The sequence below is a fragment of the Dermacentor albipictus genome, chromosome 2, assembly GCF_038994185.2.
Source record: "Dermacentor albipictus isolate Rhodes 1998 colony chromosome 2, USDA_Dalb.pri_finalv2, whole genome shotgun sequence".
In the NCBI taxonomy this organism is placed as follows: Eukaryota; Metazoa; Arthropoda; class Arachnida; order Ixodida; family Ixodidae; genus Dermacentor; species Dermacentor albipictus.
Genome location: NC_091822.1, coordinates 147,775,419 through 147,796,024, shown reverse-complemented (window position 1 = coordinate 147,796,024; position 20,606 = coordinate 147,775,419). Strand labels below are relative to the sequence as shown.

Below are 20,606 nucleotides of genomic sequence, written 5' to 3'. Positions count from 1 at the left end.
CCCGGTGCTAGGCCTGCTGCGGCTGGCACTGCGATATGTCATGGTGAACAACCGCGGCGTCGGTCGGACGCCGGGGTCCACACCCATAAGGACCGAGCTGGCCCACTCCAAAAATAGGATTTAGGTGGAATAAAGTGAATTAGGGCCGATTAAAGTGGATTGGGGTGGATTAATGTGGATTATAGTTAATTAAGGTTGGTACAAATTAGAGCAAGGTGGAGTTTTAATTTAAGATGTTAACTTAGACAAGTCCTCATACTTTCGCGTTCAAATCACGTAAGGATACTTAAGCGACTGTCAAATAGAGGTTCCTTGTGGTCTTTTTTGTCGTCATGATGCACCCCCAGGATCTATTCAGGATTACCATAGAAGCGCGCAGACGTTTTGGTGCTATGACAACGCTCCGATGACACTTGGTATTATGGCGCGACGTTATCTGGTGTTCTTTTTTTCTTTACTAGCACCTCGAATTGACGCTCTGCTCTTCTCCTCAAACCGACACTCTGGTGATGATATGTAAAGGCACATTGTCGCTGTAATAACTGTGTCTCAGCATCTCGAAACGCATGCTGCTTGTGACGCAACAACCGCATACGCCGCACCATGCATGACCGGCGAGACAAAGTATAATTCGCAGGCTTCGCTTTTGATATGCAAAGTCATGGCCAAAGGCCTTCGCTCAGTTGTTCTGGTTGCGGACGAACAAAACTTGTGTGTTTCAGGCCGTAACCCATCAAAAGCGACCCTATAGCGATGTCTCGCATACACTCTTATTACTGTGCGTTATCAGTAAAACGGGTGCTCAAGTAATTGAGGGGGTAAACATGAACAACATTTTTTAACGCTCTTAAGCGTGTAAAAATGTTTGGTATCGATGCTGTCGAACCATACCGGGTAAAAATAAGTCGCGTACAGAAATGTATACACTGAGGGGATATAACGAATACAGATGAATGAAATTGTTATCTATATCGAACAACCGAAACCTACTGAACGATATTAACGTAAAATACATCGCTCATAACGAAATGGACACTAAATATATGGAATTCGGGGGGTCCCCTGTCAGCTCCAGAAATCTGCTTGTATGCACTGAACGCCGCGTTCAAAAAAATATATATATTTTTATCCATAGTGGCGAGTTTATTATTTTTTTTTCAAGCATTTGTGCGAGAATGTTTGGTAGCTCGCCAGGAGGCGTACCAAAAGCGTATGGAAAGTGCATGGAAGCAAGATTCCACATAGTCGTCTACACAAACTCGCGCATCAAGAACGCAATTCTTAGAGATACTGAAAAGCAGGTAAAGGCACAGGAAAAGGCTATTGCTTTCTCCCTATGGTTTTACGCACAAATGGATTCCTTCCATGCATTTCTTTCCCTCTCTGCTGAAGATTATTCCTGATATAAGAACACATCACAGAAGTTAGTTATGGTGGGGTTGGGCATATCGATCTACTTACCTGTTATATCGAGCTATTTTTGCGTATATGCCTGGTCGCAAAAACTGGGTTCGACTGTGTAGCCGGCTTGCCGAGCTGGAAGCTACCAGTAGGGTTCACTTACAATACTGGAACCCAACAGAAGCAGCTCGAGCAATTTTGTCAGTTTTGGAATTTGTCTGTCGTGCTCTTGCAAACGACCGGCATCCGGGATGGGCGATTGTCCGCTATGGCAGACTCACCCTGTTTGTGCGTGGCAGGCTGATTTAGCCTGATCCGCTTAGCAAAGTGCACGGAACCGCAATCGAATCGGGTCAGGTCGGTTCGGAAGCGCTCCGTCTGTAAAATGCACCAAGCCGATAAGGAATTGTGTTTCCTTCGCCTACGGGACTTGTGGAGCTAACCTCTCTGCCTTTCCTTCTCCACTTTTTCCTTCCTTTTTTCCTTCCTTCCTTCTCCTGAGAAATAAAGTTTGCCGGATTCGTTTGAACTACCTATAAGTTACTCCTTGGTTGCTTACAGCGTCCTTTCAGGGGCTGTTTGCGGAAAGAAGTCTTCCGACTGAGACCAAGCTGGAAGCCTTGATTGCAATCCCCATCGCTGCCAAGCCCCACTGTCGTTGCCAGCACGGAGCCACCTGTTCCCAAGTCGACGGTACATGTCACTGCAGACCGGGTTTCCAAGGTCGCCACTGCGAATCGGGTAAGCACTTCGAGATGTACCGCACGCTTCCAGTGCTCGATAGCGACGCAGAATTGGCTTTGATGTGGCTTCTAAGGATGGCAGGAAGGCCCTGGCGCGGACACCACGACTGTCGCGCTCAAGGCAGACACGATATATAGGAGCCTTTTTAAGTGAAATGTGCATTAAGTGAGACATGGCCCGCTTACACCTTTTCTTTTTTAAGGAATCAATCGTAACACGAATGTGAAAGCTGTATTCCACGTATAGCAGTGGCACTACTGTTGCTCACTCATCTGGAAGAATGAGCAACTAATGTCATTTCGTGTTCCCTCTTGCCCAGGGGTAACATTCGATGACGTGAAACGCTGTGCAAGATAGCGGGAGAGAAATAAACACCTGGGGCGACTTACATGAACATGTAATAACGAAACTAATAACGAATTTAAGAACGCGTTCTTGTGCGGACTAGGCGTTGTCTATAGGAAATTTAAGGACGCGTTCTTAAATTACTTATTATTTTCGTTATTAAATGTGCGTGCAAGCCGCCCCTGGACGCCCCTAACGACTCTGCAAAATAAGCATGCTGTAGGGGGGAGTCGGGTACATCTGGATGTCCGTAAAGACGTCGACCTTCTACTCCCTCCCGCATGTGTTTATCTTGCAGCGTCTGTCTCTATGTTTCTCTTTCTTTCTTTTTTTTCGATTTCGATAGGGACATCCATATGAACCTTTGGTTGTCTTCGTGAACGACTATCTTCATAGCCTTTATTTCAGCCCAAGCTTCTTCCACATGCCTTTAGTCCAAATATTTTTATTCATATGCACCACTTCTGAAGACGGTCGAGCATACATAGAGCACTGACAAATTATTTATTCTTCGAGGAATGCTTTTTCTAACCTACTTACGCTATAGTACAGAAACAGCTGCAAAATTTATCTCACCACCCAAGAATTTCCTTGCTGTCAGTATCTCCAACGTATAGTTCAAAGGTGTCAAGCGCCTAAGGAGAATTCGCCATTTGTGGTTTATTCTCGATGGCATTAAACGGATGGCGCCAGAAGGTACCACGTAGCCCCCCCTCCCTCCCCCACCCCTTCACCATGCCGTCTCAAATGTATCACAAGCCAAGTACATGCGAAATCAACTGTCCAGGTGTACTTATTCACATGGTATCGCCTATTACACGTCATACGCAATGACTACCAGAGGCTCATAAATGTTCGCACGTACTCACACAATTCTCATTATATTCCCGCCATTGAAAATGCAGTCTGTCCGAAAGGTTCCTTCGGAGAAGGATGCGCCCACAGGTGCAACTGCAGGCCATGGGAGCCCTGCGATCACGTGACCGGAGCCTGCCGCTGTCAGCCCGGTAAAGAGGGGCCTAGCTGCGAGCAAAGTAAGCTTCTGTTTGCTTACGCCTGCCTCCACGTGTCACGTTGTTTGCACGCTAAGCTGTACGCAGTCGGCGTTTGAAAACGTTACGGATGTTCATGCCACATACAGGATGAACGCCAAAGCCCTGCTGACGTTTAAGTTGTCGAAGTCAACAACTTAGACATACCGGCTGGCAACTTGGCATTCGCATTGCATATATACCATAACTGTTTCTTCAGTGAAATGGCCTAATGCACCTGGAACGCTACATGACAGAGTTATATTGTACGACGACGTATTCACGTGTTCAAAAAGACAATAGAGACAAATGCGTTCACCTGTAAGTAAATTACGCTTTTACAAAAAAAAAACCATTCGTATCGCGATCAGAAGCTTGGTAAGCTAGAAAATGTGTAGAAAGGATTAAAAGAGTGGCGACGCCACCTTGAAATTCTCACACCAGCTTGTCGTAACGTCATGGATTTTGACCGCATCTGCTAGGGCCTAGTTATTTGTTTATGGGTAAAATTGACTATATTTTGTTCTAAACGAGCCAAAGATTGAACACGGAAAGTTTCGGGAACATTTACCGAACGAAAGTGGCCCAGCTACAAGTATATAATCCGAAAATCGGGACGTCACACTGACATTCCGGCGCGTGGGTTATGGCGCGAAATAAAAAAGAAATGAAACGTTTGCCCTCACTTTTTCTTTTTCATCTTATAATTAGCCTATTACCGCGAAATAAACAAAAATATAGTATTGGAGGAATACTTTGTCAGCGTAATCTGATTTAGTGTTTAGTCTCCTTTCAGTTACGTCCTCAGACGTTTGTTTAAAACTTCCCGGTATACTAAAAACCTCACGTTCATATATGAATTGTAATAGCCAACTGAAGTAGAACGTTTAGAGACGACGTAACAAAAGAAATGAAGAAATAAATAAAGAAACGACGATATAAAAGCCATTGTCGCAAACAGCATACGTTGGCGCCGTTGTTACGTTGCCCTCAGGAGCTATTATATTTTATTTATTTTATTTATTTATTCAGCATTGATTTAGACACAGTGAAGGTCTTGGATGGCAAGGCTGAAGGCAGTACATTGTCTGCCTGACTAAGGCCCTGTCACCCATAGACTGCTCAACAGTGAGGTAGCATATCATAATATATAGATAGTATACACACATATCCAGGCACGTACCCAGGGGGGGGCCCGGGGGGGCCCGGGCCCCCCCCCCCCCGAAATCAAGTGGCATACCCCCCCCCCCCCCTCTCCCCACCCACGCCACCACTCCTCACACATTCCTAAAGCGCCACCAGATCAATGTTGAGACTTGACAGCTGTACATCGGTCCGCATTATGCTGCCTTTTTCACTCCTTTTAGATGGCGGTAGTTATCGCCATCTCTTGTATAGTGAAGGACAGTTTTCTCGTAGATTCCGCACCCGCGCGATTAACTCGAGATGCGTTCAGTTGTCACCATCTATTCAACCGTCACGCGCATAGCTGTTGCTTTTGTTAGTTCAACCTTCTTTGTTTAGGCTGATCCTGGGCCAAGGAGAGGGATGCGGCTGTTACTCAGCTGGTCTGTACTCTCATGGAACGAGTTGCGGCCGGAGAAAACGCCAATTGCGTTTTACTTATCCATTTGCTTCATTTTTTCCTTGAGTTACGGCTCGCCGCGACGCTGGCAGATGCCCGGAACCATATACACGTGATATGGGTTAGATAAGGTGGGAAATTAAATAATGTGAAAGAGCGTCCATCATGTAACCCTGCAATAACCTTTAGACCCATAAGCAAGATGACTGTCGCCCGTTACCTCGTCTGTTTTTCCCTAACTGTATAGCACTTTTCGTGCAAAATTGGCAACTGGAAACAAAAATTGCAAGGAGTTGAGAAATTAAGCGATCTACTAAGGGAGAAACCAAGGCAACAACCAAACTGCAAGCAAAAGCGAATAATAAAAAAGTTAACCGTTGTTTATGAGAATATTTATGGATCAACATCTTTTTATTTAAAAAGGAAGTAGAGAAAACGCCGCCGGAAGTGGAGAACAATTACTTGTTTTGAATGACACTTCTAAGTTATCGGTCGAACCGCTTCACGTAGCCACTTCTCTGCTGTGCTTATGTGGGTGTTTTTCTAACCTTTCGCAGTGAGCGCAGTACGTTTAGAATCGCAGAGTCCTGCGCTCTGCGCGGTTGTATGGGACTGGCGGCCGCACAGCGTTACGCAATTCGCGGAACTGTCAAAACTGATCAACAAGGCGAAAATAACTGATATTCGAAACTATAACATGAGAAAGACTGAAGAAGCCGCAAAAGATGAACGCAGCCTGAAATCAGTAAAAAAGAAACCTGGCATAGCACAAACCATGATGTATGCACTAAAAGATAAGAAGGATAATATAATCAGCTATCTCGAAGATACAGTAAAAGCAGCGGAAAAATTCTAAGCTGACCTGTATACAGTACCCAGAGGAGTCACGATAGTTCACTTAGAAACAGTAATGAACAGGATACAGAAACTCTCCTATCGCTAGCGATGAGGTCAGAAGGGCCCTGCAAGACATGAAACGATGAAGAGCCGGAGGATAAGGTCGAATAGCAGTCGATTTAATCAAAGATGGAGGAGACATAATGCTTGGAAAACTGGCGGCTCTTTATACGAAGTGTCTATCGACTGCAAGGGTCCCAGGAAACTGGAAGAATGCAGACATTATACTAACCCACAAAAAAAAGGAGACGTTAAAGAATTGAACAATTATGGGACCATTAGCTTGCTCCCAGTATTATATAAAATATTTACCAAAATAATCTCCAATAGAATAAGGTTAACACTGGATTTCGTCAACGAAGGGAACAGGCTGGCTTCAGGAAGAGATACCTTACAATGGATCACATCCATGTCATCAATCAGGTTATCGCGAAATCTGCAGAATACAATAAGCCTCTCTATGTGGGTTATATAGATTATGAAAAAGGCATTTGATTCAGTAGAGATACCAGCAATCGTAGAGGCACTACTTAATCAAGGAGTAAACGTAAACGATTACGTAAAAAGCTTAGAAAATATTGCTACATGCGTGAGGTATTTGTTTGTTTGAACGAGGCGCGTAGGCGCCATCACTCCAGAAAAGAGGAGGAAGAACGAACTAGGCTCGCGCTGTGAATCTAACCGGTCAGCGCATCAACCGTTGTTGTAAATATAATCTGTAAATAGTTTCTTGTCTTACTGACTCGTCTTTCGCGTTAGAATATGTACAGAGGTTCTACAGCTACCTTAATTCTACACAAGAAAAGCAGGGAGATACCTGGAGAGAAAGGGGTCAGACAGGGAGACACAATTTCTCCAAAGCCATTTTCTGCGTGCTTAGAAGAATTCAAGCTATTAAACTGGGAAGGCTTAAGAGTAAAGATCGACGGCAAATATCTCAGTAACCTTCGGTTTGCCGATGACATTGTTCTATTCAACAACAATGCAGACGAGTTACAACAAATGATTGGGGACCTTAACAGAGAGAGTGTAAGAGTGGGGTTGAATATTATTATGCAGAAGATGAAGATAATGATTATTAACCGGGCAAAGGAACAAGAGATCAGGATGGCCAGTCGGCCACTAGAGACTGTGAAGGAGTACGTTTACCTAGGTCAAATAATCAGAGGGAATCCTGATCATGAGAAGGAAATTCACAGAAGAATAAAAATAGGTTGGATCGCATACGGCAGACATTGCCAGCTCCTGACTGGAACCTTACCATTATTATTGAAAAGTAAGGTGTGCAATCAGTGCATTTTACCAGTGAAATATGTCCAGTGCCAATGCATTTGCCAGTGCATTTCCCAGTGCATTTTGCCAGTGCATATGGGGCAGAGACTTGAAAGCAAGTTAAGGACCACGCAAAGAGCGATCGAACGAAGATTGCTAGGCATAACGTTAAGAGAGAACGAGAGTGGTTTGGATCAGAGAGCGAACGGGTATAGACGATATTCTAATTGACATCAAGAGGAAAAAATGTAGCTGGGCAGGTCATGTAATGCGCCGGTTAGATAACCGTTGCACCTTTAGGTTTACAGAATGGGTACCAAGAGAAGGGAAACGCAATCGAGGACGACAAAACACTAGGTGGAGCGATGAAATGAGGAAATTCGCGGGCGCTAGTTGGAATCGGTTGGCGCAGGACAGGGGTAATTGGAGATCGCAGAGATAGGCTTCCGTCCTGCAGTGGACATAAAACAGGCTGCTGCTGCTGCTGATGATGATGGGGGTGGTGCCCCCCCCCCCCCCGAAAAAAAATCCTGGGTACGTGCCTGCACACATCAATAGCGTGGATTAGACATACATAGCATACATTACAAACATATGTGCATTAAATACAACAATCACTGTACAACTTTCTAAGTACAAACAGTTTAGGGTCAACAGAGTAATATGAACACGAAAAAAGCTTTATATATATACAAGCACAATATGAAACGCACTTAAAATAATTGTACATAAAACACACAAGAAACCAATTAGCACAATGTCAATCAGAAAGGGAAAGCAAATATTTTTTCATGGCACTTTTAAAGCAGTTCAGCGATCTGAAGTTTTCCGCGGTAGTGATCGTGTTATGATGTGCATTTATGAAGGATGGGACTAAGTATGCTAGTTGTTTTCTACCGTAGTTGGTCCTGCAAAATGGAACTCTAATATGGTCATGCCTGAAATTGTATTGGGTGTAACTTGAAGGTGGTTTTGATAAAATATGAGTGAATTTTTCTCGAGTTCGCCTCGTATGTATATAGCGAGCTTAAGTTCGTACAGTTGATTAATTTTTAAAAGTGCATGTTTTATGTTTTTTCATTTTGGGATACCGGCATTTACATCATCAATCCTGCTGTGTAAAGCGCTCATCTTGTGCCTTCTTTTAAATCAGCTCAGGGTTTATTAAGAGTAAAAGAAAGGGAGGGGGGAGCACAGGGTTTTCACAATGACTAATGAATATTTCTTTATCATCGCGTGCATGCAGAGTGCAAGGTCGGCTGGTACGGTCACGGATGTTCGCAACGCTGCAGTTGTCCCGCTGGCATCGGCTGTCACCACGAGAGTGGAGACTGCCTATGTCGTCCCGGCTTCAAAGGAAAACAGTGCAATGAAGGTAACGCTGGGTTCTGGACGGAATAAATACCCTCTCATTTCTAGTCACGATGAACAAGAAGAACTATGGTTGACGCACCATCTCACGTCCGCAACGAGAAAGTGAGGCGGCCCACGTCTCTCTCACTGAAGAGCGGGGATTTCTGGCACACCATCTGGAAAACCACGTCTGTTAACCAGTATTATGTGTGCGTTCTTGCGGAATGGGAGGAGAGACTTCATTCATCATGTATAGGAACCGCGAGCAAGTGAAACGCAGAATAACGAGTTTGTGATGTTGGCTCGGTATGCAGACGCTTATGAAGGAACATACGACACGATCCTTTGAGGGGTCGAGAGATTCAGTCATATTCACAACTGCTGACAAATCAAGTAATCGGGAGAACTTTCAGAGTCCACAGGTAACTCGAGGTGAGAAGGTAAGAATCGTGGTACCTTAATTGGTCTCAACGCTGCGTGTGAATTTTACAAAGGGGATCAGAAGTGATACAAGAAGGTGCACTATTCTGGCTGTTTTTTAAGAAAGGACTAGTGCAATAGTAGCGGCCGACGAGGAGTTAAATAACACGACAAGGTGACATGCAGTTCGTTTCGGTTATGGACACACAGTTGGATGCAGCATTTTCTATATCTTTTTCTTTCTCTTTAATTCTTTTTTTTCAATTTGATAGCTGCGGCATTCCCGAATGCCCGCCTTATGCAAAGGGCACAAACATAAGTTTTCAACATCATCATCCTTAGCGCGAAGGGCGGGGAGAGATAGAGAGAAGAAACACGCAGCGCGGTAGTTAAGCAATAGACAATTAACGCCGCATTGGAATCGCCTGTGGTGCCAACCGACACTGGTTGGCAACGCTAGTTGGTAGAAGCATTTGAGGCCGCCTTTCAGTAGAATCACGCGAAGCAAAACACGCGACAAAGGCGTGCACCGCCGTTATGTTGTAGTATGTATAACATTTCCGCGGGCTGGTTGACATTTTCATAGTATCGATTTCGTGCCCTTGTTACTTTTCATCTCTTTCCAGCTTGTCCGATCGGCTCGTATGGATCGTGGTGCAAACGAAAATGTCTCTGCAAACACGGACATTGCGACCGTGCGTCTGGAAAATGTGACTGCTTCCCCGGCTACACCGGAAGCATCTGCGACCAAGGTTAGTGTGTGACGGGACTTTATTTGCGCATGGGGTTGGTCCATACCCTCCACATAGTTGCGCCACGGAACGCAAGAGTGGAGCCAGGTTGCAGTACACGGCTCATGCGTGACGTGTTTTGGTGGTGGCAATACCAGGGTGTGTCAATTAATTGTTTGAATATTAATCGCATTAATGTCGACAGTCAGCGAGTGATGGGTTCTGCCAGAATTTTCCTTTCAGTAGCCCGTCATTTTGCCTAGACGTATTGTTACACGACGCCAGCTAATTTCGCTCAGTGTCACGACATCACGATTATGTCGACAACGCCCGAGGCGATATTTCCTGACCGAATTTAGTATTAAATTACAAGTGTTTCCGTACCTTCCTACTTTGTTGAGTGTCGTCTTTTTCTATGCGAAAAGAGAGTGTCGTAGGGTTTATGTATGTGACATATATATGTCATATATGTGTCACATATGGGTCATATATGTGCCAAAAATATATGTGTCAGCGCTTCTTTCTATGACGAGAGGAGTGATAGATGTACGAACAACAAAGAGATGGTTGAGCTATTGTGGATTTTTTTTTTTCGTGCATTAGCTTGTACATGAAGCCGATGGCACAAGCTACCACTTTATTAATGACGACCTGAATAGCTTCTGTCGCAATAACCGACAGCATAATTCACTTGGTCGCTGCGTTATTTTATTCTTGCCATGAATATGATACACATATATTCAATGGAGTTTCCGGTCGAGCGATGTATCCGCTTCCCATTCTTGCAGCGTGTCCTGATGGTAGCTTCGGAAAGTACTGCAACGCCTCCTGTAACTGCCAGAACGGCGGTGTATGTGACTCCACCGATGGCAGTTGTCGCTGTCCAGCGGGCGTCACCGGAAAGCGGTGCGAAAAAGGCACGTGGGCAACCTAGACCGCTTAGCGACTGTATTTTTCACACTTACCCGTCTACGTACGGCTGAATTAAAATCCCTAGGGGCCATATAGTGTAAAACTATTCCAATTTGTTTTTATTCCAATCTCCTGACGTCAAACTTATGTAACCGCCACCGCAGGCATCGGGTGGTGACCCGCAGCGTTGTCTGAACAGCCCAATCAAACGCTCTCCTTGTTTATAGGAGGTCACTTGTTTGCTTTCTAAACGAATAAAATTGCCTACATGGAGTGTTTTTTTTTTATTTGATTGGCTGACAAGATGCAAGGAGCACGCTCAAGTATAGAGGGTTTCGATGGCGCCGAGCCATCGCAGTGAAAATAGATAACCGTATGAAGAGGGTCCTGCCGGCGTCTGCGATTCGTCAGCTTCCCCTAACTCAGCTCGTGATGGCTGGTCTAAAATTGTGCCGGCGTGCAACGGAAGGTTAAGAATGCCGCTAAAACGGATCCTCAACAAAGGAGAGATGACTGAGCGAGCTCGTAAACGCGCCGAAAGGGCTCGATAACGTAATACTGTCACACAAAAAGTTTTATTATAGGCAAATAAATCCATGCTCTCCGGCAGGTGAGAGTACCCAGTGGCTGAGCGATTGGCCGGCAGCCATCTTCTACTCCTTTCGGAACGCAGCACTCTGCGGATATTCAGAAAAAAAAAGTCAGTTTTGTTCGGCATATTAACAAATCTTTAAAGCGTGCACGTCACTTTGACACGGTGAGTTTGCACGGTTTTGTGACGTCAGGTGACCGACAGGTGAAGTGGGCGCAGCCCGAAGACTTTTCGCCAATAGCAGACGGTCAATGGCGAAAAGGCGCCGAATCAGAAATAATTATTTTTGTTTTGTTCGTCCTGATCGTGCATAATCAGTGTGTACACGTCATGTCAGATGGGGAGCTATCGTGGTTTTCGCGACGTCGCGTGACAGAAAGGCAAAGTGGGGGCCGCCCGAAAATTTTTAACCAATGGTGGAGGGTTTATTGCAGGATTGGAACAGAAAACTTCGGAATAGCTTTACGTTATGGCGTCTCAGGATGCCTATTTGTCAGTGCTGTTGGAGAACAGACAGACGAAATAGACACCACATGTGCACCACTTTCGTTACCGTCTATAAATGTCTTCTTTGACAGCGTTGGCAAACACACATCCCATATTCCCCAACTGCAGCTCTCCTATCGGCGTGAAATGAAGTCAACTTTTATTAAACTGAATAGTTTATCTATATACACTTCAAGTAAACTGTTTCACGATTTATATGTTTGTCATTTTGTATGTATACATGCTGTCTAGACACAGAGGCCTTAGAGACATCTATTTCATTAGGTCTGTTGGGCTCCATAGTTCTAAACAGGTTGTTCAGAGAAATGTTATGCTACTATAGGTCGACAAAATGAGTAAGACCGTAAGTCCGCAGGCTCTTCGTAAGAATAATGCAGACTTCTTAGTTACATCTGCAGACTTTCCTTCTATATACTGTTCAGATAACTTTTTTGCGAGTGAAAACAGATTGCAATATGGCCTGTTCGGGTGTCGCGCACTCCACAGACTGCCCACCCGGTAGGCACGGGCCCGGATGCTCCTTGAACTGCTCCTGCTCTCACGGCCACTGTGACTCGAAGACGGGCGCATGTCTGTGCTCGCCTGGCTTTCAAGGAACGAGGTGCGACAAGGGTGAGCGTGTACATCACACGGATATACGTCCACTCCATAGCGCAAGCGCTCGCACAAACGAGACAACGGCTGTCTCACTTTATCCTCCGTATTTATCATAACGTGTCCACATTTCGAACACACACACACACGCGCACACACACGCACGTCACACGGCCTGTTTTACTACTCATTTCACAACTACGTATAGTACGTGGAATAGGTGCAGACTGTGTCGGATTGGAATCCTGCGGGACATTACGAGAGACACATTCTCACTACTGCTTATTCCGCTAACCTCCATACCGTTGCGGTCATTTTTTTCTTGTGATGTCTGTAGTCTTTGTCGATTCACGTAGGCCAAGCTGCCCTTACCCGCTGCTGCGTAGGCAGGAAAGAGCCGAGCCTGATGTTTGGCGCCGAGCAGGCCACTAAGATTCCAGTCGCACGTATTCCCTTGTTAGAAGCAATTATCCCTTCTTGTGATAGCCTTTTCAATTAAGTAGGAAGGTTTCTTGTTGTTCTTCGTGATTGGGTGCACATTGATGCTACATATCATAACACAATACTGTGCACGCCTTCAACATCACGCCCAGCCGGCGTCACCCCAAAGCCGCCGTATGCTAAGCATCAGCAACCGTAGGCCGCGACAGGATCCTTTATACTTTTTTCGTATCTTTGCATGTCCTCACAGATCGGAACAAGTCAATAGCTTCCCCGTGCGTAAGGTTTCGGTATTTCCCAACTCCGAAGGTAGGCCATCGGATTGCAACACCTTGCATCTTTTCGTTCAGTGCCCAACTATACAGTCGTCCCACCACAAGACAGTCAAGGCACTCTTGAAATTTTTGCGTTCGAGTAACCTATTTGAGAGACTGCAGTTCTCGCGTACGTTCCCAACCTCCTCTATCTATTTTTCGTGCCATTGCTTCTTTTTTTCTCTCCGCTTTGTTTCAGTCTTTCATTTCCTGTTACCCTTCCCCCAATGCAGGTTAGCAAGCCAGAATCTTCTCCGGTTAACTTCCCTGCCTTTCCCACCCCGCTTATCTCTCTCTTTATCTTTTCCTCCAGGGTGTTCTCCTGGTAACTACGGCCCAGGCTGCTCCCTCAAGTGCGAGTGCAAAAATGATGCGTCTTGCGACTCTGTAACCGGCGCCTGCAGTTGCAAACCGGGCTTCACGGGACCAACATGCTCGAAAGGTACGTTCCGTCATATCGAAGCACCCGTTGTTTCAGACAGTTCTCCGTTGCCCTACTTCGCTTGGCGTCTTGGTGAATCGAATGAGCGGCCGGTGGACGCAGACCGACTTCCGACGATAATTTTTCTTATCTATGTTTGTGGACGTCTTATGCTATACTGGTGCGTTAAGATACCTTTGCAAAAGTTTTGAACGAAAAAGCACTCGAGAGGCCTTTTCCTTTATTCTTGGGAGAAACAGTGCTGCATGCAAGACTTGTGTGAATTATCTGGGTATATTTCTCACTCAAGAATCAGCGTGCAATGTGACACTGTAGAAGTGGCTCCAATGCTGCTTGTTTATAATTTTTGATATCGATTTCGTTTTCCCAGGAAAAGCGCATTGATTACAGAGTAAGAAAACGCTGGTAGGACGATATCAGGGTAACGTCACTGTACATATTACGATGCCCTAGTTTCAGCATTGCTTTATGTCATCAGGTTCTCATCGCGCGACGGTCAGCCGGCTATTGTTATTGTTCGTGTCCCCCATTTTTTTTGCCTACACTTAAAACAGTCCATTTTAGCATACAGCGGAGCACGATTAGCCACCATGACACGTGCTGCCAAGGCTCCACCTGCGCATATGCGTACTCCTGGCAGTGCCTAACGGTTGCGTATTACGCATAGCGTTGCGAACATTTTAGCATGCTCATGGTGGTCTGCTATAGTATTCCTGTAACCTCCTTGTCGATGGATTCCCTCGCCCGCGGTGAGGAAATCCGACGGTAGCGGCGGAATAGAACCGATCGGCGCGGAGAAGACCTTTTCGGCAAAACTCGCCGCTCCCGAATTTGATTCCGCACCGCTCCAGGCATCTGCTGCCCTAGCGTGAACATGTCTTTAGCGGCGTACGGAAAGCTGCCTTTGCCTATTACCTTGTGTGCGCATCAAGAAGACAACTTTGCAGGAGACGAAGGAGAAGCTTTTCGGGGAGCTGGAGTGGCGCAGAATATCAGATAAATTATTATTGTGACGTAGTCGATATCTTTATTCCCTCCACCCCACGGGACGCAGGGTTGCACTCCATTGCCAACAAGATGCACTTACGAAAGCTGGGGCGCTAATCACTCCATCGTGTCTCCCGAACAATGATATCTATGGGTATAGCTCCGCGTTGCCGCGTTACCCAATGAAGTTGTGACGTCCTGGTCACGTGGTGCGCTAGATATTTACCTTGTGCTAACACCCGTGAACATTATTCCCGTTCTCTTAGGCGAAAAGTGGCTGGAAATTTAACCTCGTAATTTCTTTCGCTCCTTTTCAGAATGTCCGAAGGGCACATTCGGCGAATACTGCGCAATGAGCTGCCACTGCCAAAATGGTGAACGATGCGATCCAGAGACAGGACTCTGCAGCTGCGCTGATGGCTTTACGGGAGAAGCGTGCGAGCAAGGTAAGTACATCATAATAGGGCTCTCATTTGCTCGTTAACTACGGCTATCAGCATAAGTATACTATACGACAGCAAACAGCAGGAGCGTAGTAAACTCGGCAGGTTATCTGGCTAGGATTACGATTGTTAGTCGACGGCAGAGTGACAAGGGGAGGCATGTAGTCCGGGAAACTATATTGCTATGGATACGATCTCGACTAGGTGAGGTGGGTCGTCACCGCGAGAATCGGTAGAAGACGAAGGCGGGCATCGTGGTGATGAAAAAAAAATAGAAAGAATCTGTTCACTTCATTGATGCATGGTTGTGGGTCTATCCGAGTCTCGGGCGGTTCTGACCAACACGGGGGCCAGGACGGCCTTAGATAACCTCTTGGGGTTGTGTGGTAGTCGATGTCTCTTTGGGAAACTTGTGGAAGTGTCAGTGCGTAGCCTTTGTCAGGTGGTGTAGTCAACGACCTCTTCCCCTTCGTGTCTTCTTCTTCGGGTCCTCCCCTTGGTGCGTGCTCAGGGCGTGGAGGGGTGAAGATTTTTCGGGGAAGAGGGCAATTATCTCGACATGGGAAAGCACGCTTGAATGTTTCCCACACTTGAGAACCCGATCATAACACTATATATAAAGAAGAAAGATGGCGGCCTAGTTGGTGCTCATTCGAGGACTGGGACATTGTATAATTAGACACAGGATCGTATCAGACATAGAGAAGACGCAGGATCACAAATACATGGATGCAAGACATACATTGGACTTGGCTATACTGAAATCTAGCATGTGTCCCTGAATCCCTCGCTTCCTGAGTATTTTTTGTTATAGTTATGATGTCTGAAACTCTGGCATTTTAACTAACGATGACACTTGAATGCAGGGTTTGTCAGAAAAAGAAAACGCTATTTGTTGTTCCACGTACGCAGCTGACACCGAGACTTGAATTGGGTCTGGTTGGTTCATATGAATCATGTCCTCTGGCCGTGCTAGTTATAACATTGAGTCTTTGTATACGTCTACGGGCGCTCATTCTGTAATGCTCCGTTTTATTATTTTTTTTTCGCACGCAACAGCACAAAGGTAACGCTGGTTTTCAATAGCAGTTTATTTTGTGCTCTTGTTTCGGTGGTGACATGGAAGCGGTGAGTGCTTGGACATACATAACGAGCTTCGCAGCTCCCTCTTTATTTTGTCAGCTCAGATGAAATTAATGGCTTAGCCTCTCACAAGCCTCTTTTCAAAATCTGTAACAGAATGTCGGCCGTAACTGGTAGACATTCGAATCAGTGAGGAACTTCTAAAATACCCCTCAAGATATGTCCTCCTTCCCCCTCCCTTCCACACACACACTAAGTCGCGTGCCAAATTCTCTGCATTTCCTGCACTCTTCTGTAAACATTTTTTCCTCAAATTATAATAAACCCTAACATGTATTTTTGATATCTATGTCTTCGGAAAGTATACTTATTTGGGTGTCTATAAGATATGTATTATACATATCGAAACCATAACGTATATCAAGCCTTCAAAAAGGTGCCATTTCTTCTAAGGTAGGAAAAGAGCCAAGAAAGAGAAACGGATTTTACGACAAGAAAAAAAAAAGAGAGAGAAAAACCTGGAAAGACGGTTACTTTTCATGCTTCTCCCGCCTATCTAATCCAGGTAATCTAACACTATATTATTTCGTATTCCTAACATAACAGCCGGCAATAAAAACCATTTTTTTTTCTTCGCAATGCTTGTCCTGCGGCATATATCTTTGTTTAAATAAAAGCGTGGAGGCCTTCTTCACGCAGAAATCACAGTAGCGGCTCAGCGAACTAAGCCCTTAGTATCCTTTTGTAGCTCTTGCTATCCTATCTCGAGTAGCCCTCTCTAGGACTGAGCTACAACGGGTGATGAATTTCCGCTGTAGGAGCTGAAGCGGCACACTTGGAACAGTTCGACGGGTATTCGGGTGTTTGACCCCATACTCAGGTGACGGAAGGTACAAGGTCCGCTCCAGCCCGTATTCTCCAAATACAAGGTATCATCTAGGATTTCTTAATTAAAAGCGGTTACGTTACTCAGCTGTCCTTGATCTGAAGAGGATATACCATACCCTATTTATACTAGCACTTCTGTTCAGCTTGTTCAGGAATACAGGAGTTTCTAGCAGGGGTAGCAAATATTTCGGTTGATGCTGGTGATAGACGAAGTTTATTGGTGCAAAGGTCAGAAGTGGCCAAAGTGCACCAAGATATTCTGTATGAGATTGCTAGGGAAGAAATGAAGTTGGGAGCTAGGCAATACCTAATGCACAGAATGGATAGCCGGTAATTTATTAGAGCACGAGAATGGGCGCCAAAAAAAGAAAAATGCAAGCCACGAGCATGATAAATTTGAATGAGATGTGATAAGAAGTTCGATAAAGTTAGGAAATTTGCAGGCATAGGTAGTCAGCTGGCTCAAGACAGGAGTAATTGAAGAACGGTGGGAGAGGCCTTGGCCCCGCGCCGGACCTGAATTAGGCTGATGATGAAGTGTTGATAAAGAGCACATTGTGCGTGGCCCAAATTTAGAGCAGCAAAAGAACTCTAGCACGCCAATTTTATAACCTTGTCTCCGACTTGCTTTTTTGGCAAAGACGTCGTAATTAGTTTAGCGGCTGGCACCAACCTAAATTGACGTATACATTCTTTCCACGTCCTGAAATTGATTGCCCGCAAATTGCTTGAGAGCGTCGGATTAAGTAAAGAACACGAAATTTTTAGATGCACGAACAAAACGCTCTTCGCACCTGCGAAGTATGCTGTAGTGGTATAATATAACACTAGTATTATACTAGTATAATACTGGTATTAGAAAGCTGAGAGAAATGCGCAAGATAATTGTGCTGTAAAGCTTATTTTTAGTTAGAAGTGACATTTTGTTGCATGAAAACCTAATAGTAGGCTTTCCTTTTTTTTCAACCACGAGTTACTCATTTTTTGCCTGATACAGATCTTTGCCATTCTGCCGAACAAGAACGCGTGCCCACGCATTAACCCTTGTACGTTCAAGGTGAAACGCTCGCGACACAGGATTTGGGAACGCGAAAGAGCTAAACCATGTCGTCTATAAACGGTAAGACAAAGTTGAACAAAATAAGGAGGCGGGGCCGGTGGGTGGGGACCAAAAGAAATTACGACCCCTCCATACGAGAATCACGTACAACATTCGTGTACGAGAACTATTGACGACGTGCCGAACGGTCACACTGTAGCTTGTCGTCCCATTGCTGCTGCGAGCGCTTTGGCTTTTATGCGTTGCATATTGCAATCGCTCAGTTCAGCCCTTGGGCGCGGCCGGGCAGCCACCATTGAGGGTATGAGCCATTGTTCATTGCTGCGCGTCTCATATGTGGGTCTATTCTCATTTAAGTTTGCTATGTGTGTTATTAAGTTGCTTCTATTTTTATGCGTTGCATATTGCAATCACTCAGTTCAGCCCATGGGCGCGGCCGGGCAGCAACCATTGACCTTTAGCGCAACCACGTGACGTGACGTCACGACAGCCGGAGGAAAAGCTGGGCCCCAACTCGCGCAATATGCAACGCATTCTTGGCTTAACCAAGCTAAGCCTGGCCATTTTTTTATTTCTTCCGGGCCTATGCGGTTGAGCTGGCCGAAATGAACTCGTTCTCCGTCTGTTTCAGCGTGCGACGAAGGCCGCTACGGCAAGCACTGCGCGCTTCGGTGCTGGTGCGGTGGCCACGGCTGCGACGGCGTCACGGGGAAATGCCGATGTCCCCCTGGGCGTGTTGGTCGCCACTGCGAGAAAGGCAAGCGCCGGGGCGTATTACGCACGCTTCACTCAAGGCGCCTGCATGTACGCGTACAGCATAGCACAATCGTTACGCACCTCGATCGTTGCTGGCGCGCTAGACCCGGCAACGAAATCGATAACGCCAGGCGGTTTCATTTTGCACGGCAGTTCGTGCGGGCCCGTTATCAAAGCTTCAAGGTCTACTTCCATGCTTCAACTCCCTCACGATGGCGGGGTAGCTTGACCTCGCTACCGAAAAGTAGGTGCACTGTTGGATAGGCTCCCCGGGTGTAGCTTAAACCAAAAGGCGATCGAAATTTCCGTACGACTCTGCCATGAAGAGACTTTTGTTGCGCGTCCGTATATAACTTCAGCTGAAGCTGCTTACTTGCGAACCACCGTTATTTTTTCTATAACAGGCAAGTGTCAGCTACGAGTTCCCACGCGCCAAAGCATCTGCACGTTACGTTGGCCTTGGGGAGAGGCCGCGCCGCTACGGTGCTCCGTTGTGCAGGAAAGCTTGAACTAGAGGCTTAGCAAAAGTTTTCGTTTTTGCGTTCATTCCCGTGCTACATCTGCCGTCATTTCTTTCAGTTTGCTCCGACAAGTTCTACGGCCCAGGCTGCGCTCTGCTCTGCAAATGTCCTCGTGGTTCGAAATGCAATCCCACGAATGGTCAATGCAGTTGTCCTTTCGGACTGTCCGGCCCACTGTGCACGGACAATGAAAAGGAAGGTGAGGATAATGGCACTGAATTACCTAACCTGGGTAATCATGTATACGGGAGCTCTAACGTTGTTTTCTTTTTTTTTATTGTTGTCGTTCAGATGGCTTGCCTGAAGGATCAACGCTCAGCTAGGCGTGAGCGGATGCAAGGTAAATATATCATGCGTAAAGACAATTTATAGTTTTGTACTTATATATATAGCAATTAAGCTCGCCCGTCTGCTACTTCGTGTAGATTCACTTCCAGGACCCCGCAACAGCGTGCGTTTTAAACGCCGCAGGTGTACCCTCTCTCTTCACATTGTCCAAAGTAAACGTGATGGCGTTCAACACGCGATACACATTGCGCTGCAAAGTGTGATGACTGCGCGCGACTCACCGATGTGCGATCGCGGCCGCCGAATGGCTAAACCTCCGTGGTCGCCATTCATTTGGCAAAAGTTGCAATCTGACGCAAACACTGCCGTATATGAATGAAAGCAACAGGTATTTCGTGCATGTAAAGGGGTCACGAATAGAATTGCTAGGCATATCAAACAGTCTCGAACAAACACTTGTCAATTGCTCGTCGCAACAGCAGGCGTAAATGCCTCGACAGATCGTCCTCTGAACGCTGAGTGCCCTGAAACAAGGCTGTGTGCACGGCAAGTGTCGCGATCGTTCGAGGTAGCCCGAACAAAGTGTTGCGGCAAAGCAAACATTACAGGGGCGAATTCGCTATACTGAATGTACCGGCGGATGGAATTCGATATAAGAGCACTGTCGCTCCTGCTTGTAGTTTTCAGTGGGGTGTTCCCAATTTTCGGCAGAGACAACAATTTGGAAATATCCTAGTGTGATATAATCGACCTCGCCACTATATCCGCAGCATTTTGATCTCAGTAAAATATCAAATTAGTTTTTTAAGCTGTAACATAATTAGGCAAATTTGGTGTGACAGTCACAGTACATTGCTTGCATAACATTTCCTTTATTATTCTATATAAATGGGCACGTTGTTGATACAGCTACTGTAGCAATGGCAGTCAGTGAAGATAGGGCTGAATATTAGAACTTGAGACTGACTTCAACCAAATAACTGAATTCAGTTATTTGGT

The 20,606-nt window shown here is 45.8% G+C and overlaps 2 protein-coding genes across 3 annotated transcripts in view; one reads left to right on the top strand and one right to left on the bottom strand.

Annotated features, from left to right (window-relative positions):
* LOC135899790 (multiple epidermal growth factor-like domains protein 6) overlaps positions 1 to 20,606 on the top strand; it is a 60,591-nt gene that overhangs the window by 37,810 nt on the left and 2,175 nt on the right. For both annotated transcript variants that reach the window (XM_065429121.2, XM_065429122.2), the window contains exons 16-26: positions 1,963 to 2,142; positions 3,396 to 3,524; positions 8,522 to 8,650; positions 9,675 to 9,800; positions 10,568 to 10,696; positions 12,277 to 12,402; positions 13,453 to 13,581; positions 14,886 to 15,014; positions 18,674 to 18,799; positions 19,378 to 19,518; positions 19,611 to 19,659. In XM_065429121.2, the coding sequence (XP_065285193.2) occupies positions 1,963 to 2,142; positions 3,396 to 3,524; positions 8,522 to 8,650; positions 9,675 to 9,800; positions 10,568 to 10,696; positions 12,277 to 12,402; positions 13,453 to 13,581; positions 14,886 to 15,014; positions 18,674 to 18,799; positions 19,378 to 19,518; positions 19,611 to 19,642 (1,376 nt within the window). In that variant the 3' untranslated portion in view covers positions 19,643 to 19,659. The remainder of the gene's footprint in view (positions 1 to 1,962; positions 2,143 to 3,395; positions 3,525 to 8,521; positions 8,651 to 9,674; positions 9,801 to 10,567; positions 10,697 to 12,276; positions 12,403 to 13,452; positions 13,582 to 14,885; positions 15,015 to 18,673; positions 18,800 to 19,377; positions 19,519 to 19,610; positions 19,660 to 20,606) is intronic.
* LOC135899793 (cation-dependent mannose-6-phosphate receptor-like) overlaps positions 18,648 to 20,606 on the bottom strand; it is a 53,179-nt gene continuing 51,220 nt past the window's right edge. Inside the window, exon 7 of the mRNA XM_065429127.2 lies at positions 18,648 to 18,788. Within this exon, the coding sequence (XP_065285199.2) occupies positions 18,746 to 18,788 (43 nt within the window). The 3' untranslated portion in view covers positions 18,648 to 18,745. The remainder of the gene's footprint in view (positions 18,789 to 20,606) is intronic.